At 35.7% G+C, this 6,377-nt stretch overlaps 1 protein-coding gene across 2 annotated transcripts in view; it reads right to left on the bottom strand.

Moving 5' to 3' along the window:
• Positions 1–324: 324 nt before the first annotated feature.
• LOC141405317 (cysteine dioxygenase type 1) overlaps positions 325–6,377 on the bottom strand; it is a 31,340-nt gene continuing 25,287 nt past the window's right edge. For both annotated transcript variants that reach the window (XM_073989523.1, XM_073989524.1), the window contains exons 2-3: positions 853–1,405; positions 325–788 (exon numbers count right to left, since the gene is read on the bottom strand). In XM_073989523.1, coding sequence (XP_073845624.1) covers positions 616–788; positions 853–1,405 — 726 coding nt within the window. In that variant the 3' untranslated portion in view covers positions 325–615. The remainder of the gene's footprint in view (positions 789–852; positions 1,406–6,377) is intronic.

Genomic DNA, 6,377 nt, shown 5'->3' with positions numbered 1-6,377 from the left:
CTTCTGTGAGAAGAAGAAGAAAATGTGAGAGGACCGACAACTTTGAATTTTTGTTACTAAAATATGAACCAATATTTTCTTAAATATTGTAATTTTGAAAATCAGTCATATCCCCTAACAGCCCTGTTGTAATTGTTCACTTGCGTAGGATTTCTCACATTCACTACTTCGCCCTATTATAAATGAAACGGAAGAGAAGCCAAAATTTTTGAAACTAAAATATGGACCAATATTTTCTTGAATATTTTAATTTTGAAAATCAGTCATGTGTCCGTTTTGTTCGCTTTGAAACTCTAGAATAAATTATGGAATACAAAGCAATTATTTTTTTATTTTGTTTTTTCTAATTATTTTATTTAAAATTTAAAAATGCAATTTCTTATAAATACAACACTATATATAAAAACAATAATAATAGTTATTATAAATGATATGGATTTACAACTACAACTACTAACTAAGATGTACTAAAAACTAAATAAGTCTTCTTTTGTCTTCTTCTTTTTCAACTACAGATTAATTTTTGATACGTTTTGTGGGGGTGTGTGTGTATATTTTTGGGGCTACAAATTTTACAAAGGTGACAAATGCAAAACAAAAAGCTCTTGGGACGGGTTAATGATCCACCTTCTCGCCATATTTGCTCCAGAAAGTGACATTACATTTCATACGCTTGCCGGTGTTTTTCTCAAACATGGAACAGGTATCGAAGGGTGGACAATATAAGTGCAGCGAAACGGCAGTATCAGAGTGGCTGGGATTTTCAACGCGATGCAGGCCCAAGTTGTCTGTAATTACCAAGAAGAGTTATTAGTATTAAGCAAAGATTATTTCTTTTTGTTCTCAACTTACCATTTATATAGGCCACATCATTGAGACCCATTGTCCTTTGCCCCAACACCTGCAGGGCATCATGATATTCAAATTCCTCACCCTCTGCTATTGAATCCAAATGATCTTCCGCCGTGGTATTCTCCGGCCAAGTGAATCGGGTCTCCATCAATTCCCCCTTTAGCATTTTCATAAAACAATGCGAATCCGAATGGTCATGTATTGTCGAACCATGACCCTCACCCCAGCACAGGATCATTAAATTAAATTTCCCATTACCGGCATCTACCAAATTCCGGGTATATTTAAAACGATCGAATTTGGCAAATTTCTTCCACTCCTTAGGATTTGATTTGTATGCCAACATAATGTGATTGACCATTTCAATGTTGACATAATTGGTGGCAAACTCCTGATGTAGGGCAGCTATTAAATCATTGAGGGTTTCAATTACTGGACCATATTTCAGAGGTTTTTCAATGCCGCGAAAATGGCGTGTCACCTCTCGCAAATATTTCTCCTGATCCATGTCGGTGTCGATTTTGGACAAAGCCATTTTAAAACTTTGATGAACCTGTGGACAGAGACGAGGAGAAAATGCGCAATGAGTATGGCTCAAGTGGGGTTATGAGAATTATTTATATAGATCTTATATATAGAGAGAGGGCTGAGAGAGAACTAGAGCTGACATTTTACTGAATTGTGAAAAAGAAATCTGTCTCATTGGAATCTAAAAAAAACTGATAACAATTTTCCGCCGATCTGAGCATTAATCTCCTGAGATTTGCAAAACTCTTCTCATTCGTTTCACTTGCTTGGCATTTTTTATTATTCGTTGTTGTTTTTGAATTGACGTACAAAAGTTTATCAGCAGCTTGGGGTACTATCTCTGTGACAAGACAGTTGAACAACAAACACACCAAGCCAGGCAATTATTTCGGCCAACAACATCCGAAGTGTGAACGTGTGAAAATTTTACGACTCTAACATTTTGCCACCTAATTTTTATATACCTATTGATCCAATTTCACCGATTCATAGGTTCAAGAACACATGCTATGAAATCTATTCTTCTTCTTCTACAGCTTCAGCGTCATCACCATCAGCGGCTAGAAATCTATATCAGGCGGCTGCGGCAACTTGCTGCTGCCTAAAGTCTCGACAGACTGATAAGAAAATGAAGACTCAGTAAAATTTATGTTTTGCAGTTTACCATCCATGATTGCATCTAGAATTTTCATGTAATAAGGCAATGCGGAACGATGTTCTCCTGGTTGGTTTTAATAGTAGAAATCTCATGATCAGTGGAGATCGAGTAGTTCGTTCAATATATTATTGCAAAAAAAATCAAGATTTGGATTCTGAAAGTATTTGCAACAAAGAATCTTTCAACAGTACTCACAACTATATACCCCCAGCCTATGCCACGAATACCCCAAATGCCTAGATTCAATCGGACGGTACATTTATATGGGAGCCACATACATATATCCAATTCGGACTTATGTTGACAAGTTTTAGCCAAGAAGTTTTGTGACCTCTGGGAAACTCAAATGTCAATTAAAAGCTAGTTAGGTCGAAAAATTTAGGTAAAAACCACAAAATCACGGAAATCGGGAGGTACCCTTATATGGGGTATATACTAAAACATGGACCTATGTTGACAATTTTTGGTGGAGAAGTTTTTTGACTACAGGGAACCTCAAATGTCAGATTACAGATAGTTCAGTCAAAAAATTTAAATAAAATTCTCAAAAGACCGAAAATTGGGAGGTACACTTACATATATGGGGGCTACACCAAAACGTGTACCTATGTTGTCAATTTTTAGTGAAGAAGTTTTGTAACATCCTCAAAATACCGAAAATCGGGAGGTGCACTTATATGGGGGCTATACCAAAACATGGACCTTTGTTGACAATTTTTGGTGGAAAGTTTTTGAGACTACTGGGAACCTCAAAAGTCAAATTACAGCCAGTTCGGTTAAAAATTGTAGCTAAAACCCTCAAAATACCGAAAATCGGGAGGTACATTTATATGGGGGCTATAGCAAAACATGAATCTATGTTGAAAATATTTGGTGGAGAAGTTTCGTGACTACAGCGAATCTCAAATGTCAATTAACATCTATTTCGGACAAACAATGTAGCTAAAATCTTCAAAATACCGAAAATCGGAGGGTACACTTATATGGGGGCTATACCAAAAAATGGACCTATGTTGACAATTTTTGGTGGAGAAGTCAAATTACAGCCAATTCGGTTAAAAATTTGTAGCTAAAAACCTCAAAATACCGAAAATCGGGAGGTACTGTTATATGGGGGCTATACTAAAATTTAGACCTATGTTTGGTGGAGAAGTTTCGTGGCTTTAGGGAACCTCAAATGTCAAATTACAGCCACTTCTGTTAAAAATTGTAGCTAAAACCCTCAAAATACCGAAAATCGGGAGGTACACTTATATTGGAGCTATTCCAAAATATAGACCTATGTTGACAATTTTTAGTGAAGTAGTTTTGAGACTACTGGGAACCTCAAATGTCAAATTACAGCCAATTCGGTTAAAAATTGTAGGTAAAATACTCAAAATACTGAAAATCGGGAGGTACTGTTATATGGGGCTATACCAAAACAGGGATCCATGTTGACAATTTTTAGTGAAGAAGTTTTGTGACCACTGGTAACCTCAAATGCCAATTAACAGCTACAATGTAGCTAAAATCCTCAAAATACCGAAAATCGCGAAGTACCTTTATATGGGGTCCATACCAAAACATGGACCTATGGTGACAATTCTTAGGGAAGAAGTTTTGTGACCACTCGGAAACTTAAATATCAAATTACAGCCAGGTCGGTTAAAAATTTTACCTAAAATCCTCAGAATACCGAAAATCGGGAGGTGCACTCTTATGGGGGCTATACCAAAACATGGATATATGTTGAACATTTTTAGAGAAAAAGTTTCGTGACCACTGGGAACCTCAAATGTCAAATTACAGCCAATTCGGCTAAAAATTGTAGCAAAAATCCTCAAAATACCGAAAATCCGGAGGTAAACTTATATGGGGGGTATATCAAAACAGGGACCTATGTTAACAATTTTTGGTGGAGAAGTTTCGTGACTGCAGGGAACCTCAAGTGCCAATTAGCAGCTACTTTGTTCAAACAATGTAGCTAAAATCCTCTTAATACCGAAAATCGGGAAGTACTCTTATATGGGGTCTATACCAAAACAGGGACCCATGTTGAAAATTTTTGGTGGGGAAGTTTCGTGACTGCAGGAAACCTTAAATGCCAATAAACAGCTACTTTGGTCAAACAATGTAGCTAAAATCCACAAAATACCGAAAATCGGGAGGTGCACTTATATGGGGGCTATACCAAACATGGATCTATGTTGACCATTTTTAGCGAAGAAGTTTTGTGACCACTGGGAACCTCAAATGTCAAATTACAGCCAGTTCAGTTAAAAATTGTATCTAAAATCTTCAAAATACCGAAAATCGGGAGGTAAACTTATATGGGGGGTATATCAAAACAGGGACCTATGTTAAAAATTTTTAGTAAAGAAGTTTTGTGACTACTGGGAACCTTAAATGCCAAATTACAGCCAGTTCGGTGGAAAATTGTAGCTAAAAACCTCAAAATACGAAAATCGGGAGGTACTGTTATATGGGGGCTATACCAAAATTTAGACCTATGTTGACAATTTTTAGTGAAGAAGTTTTGCGACTACTAGGAACCTCAAATGTCAATTAACAGCAAGTGCGGTCGAAAAAATTTATGTTAAACCTCAAAATGCCGGAAATTGAGAGGTACACTTATATGGGGGGTATAACAAAACATGGACCTATGTTGACAATTTTTAGTGAAGAAATTTATTGACCACTGGGAACATCAAATATCAAATTACATCCAGTTCGGTTAAAAATTATAGCAAAAAACCTCAAAATTCCGAAAATCGAGAGGTACACTTATATGGGAGCTATAACAAAACATGGAACCTCTCTCCCTAGATCATGAAGATCTCTCCTGAGGTGCCTGGAAGGTGTGTCCACAAGATTATGACAGGGATGCTTACGGCGCACAAAGGTTCAGGAATACATTTTCCTGGCCAAAAATCCAATTTTTTTTATCAAAGATATTTAATTTCTATACGGGATTCGACAGTAAACATGTTGAAACTAAGGAAGCCAAAGAATTAGGTCAAAATATTGGAAGGTGTGGGCGTGGTGTGCCCCTAATAACGAACATTTTCCCCATTTTTGGGAATACCTAATTTTTGCAAATTTCTGGAGAAAGACGTAGCTATTTCTCGGAAACTATAACTGATATTGTGTTCATTGGTTTTTTGTAAGGTAGGTAGGACCATGTTTATATTATAGGCTTTTGCAGGGTTAACCTTCTTAATGAAGATTTATTTGACGTATACGTAAAGGAATTGACATTTGAAACCCAGTGAAATTTGAAATTTTTTTTTGAAATTTTTTTTGAATTTTTTTTTCGAAATTTTTAAATTTGTTTTTTGTTGTTGAGAATTGTTTGGCGGTAGGCTTTTCATAAATAAAAATCCAATATTCTGATTTTGAAGCTTTATTTTCCAATATTTCGATTGGACTCTCGAACCATCTTCAGGGAATTGAAAGATAGCACTGTGATACAAAAGTGGACAAAATTTTTTTGCAGGATTTCTGATGCACAAATTCGGTTTTGTGGGAGTCCATAGAAGACGAAAATACCTTTGGTTTCTTTGGGTCACTTCGGGTTTTGGTGTTATAACGGTAAATGTAGTGAAAAATGGGCTTTCTTGGATTTTCAAATTTAAACGAACATTACTTCTTTTTTCCACAACCGATTTGCACACACTGTTTTTCATTATAAAGGGGAGAGTAAAGCCTTTCGAACAAGCCATAGATTTTTAAAATCGGTTAACAAATGGCTAAGTAATAGTGGTTTAAGTGTGACAAAAACGCACTAAAAACAGTCAAATGTTTTTCCTTGTGCTCTAGGCTGCGTAAACGACACCTAACTGTACAATTATTTACTGTTAGCAAGTAGGAAATTTAATTGGCTTTCCAAAATGAGAAAAACCAACGAAATCGGTTGAAAAATGAATGCGTTATGGCATTTTTTGTGTTTCAATTTGAAAAACAGTGTGTGCAAATCAGTTGTGGAAAAAAGAAGTAATGTCCGTTTAAAGTTGAAAATCCAAGAAAGCCCATTTTTCACTACATTTACCGTTATAAAATGAAAAACCGAAGTGACCCAAAGAAACCAAAGGTATTTTCGTCTTCTGTGGACTCCCACAAAACCGAATTTATGCATTAGAACCCCTGCAAATTTTCACTGTAGCACAGTGTAGTTCTAACTTCTACCAAGAGCTTTCTTCGACTTCGATTCGATTTTTTTAGTTTTTTTTTTTTTGGTAATTTTATTATTTATTTTTAGGTGTTTGAACATCTATAATACATATGAAGATATAAAAACAAAAAAAACCATATTTTGGTGAAAAATAGTTAAAAAACTCAAAAGTTTAACTTTGGCCTT

This window comes from Musca autumnalis, unplaced genomic scaffold (assembly GCF_047663935.1).
Source record: "Musca autumnalis isolate F117 unplaced genomic scaffold, ASM4766393v1 scaffold_5, whole genome shotgun sequence".
NCBI lineage: Eukaryota > Metazoa > Arthropoda > Insecta > Diptera > Muscidae > Musca > Musca autumnalis.
Note: the sequence above shows the minus strand (reverse complement) of the source record. Positions and strands in the feature narration are given on the sequence as shown.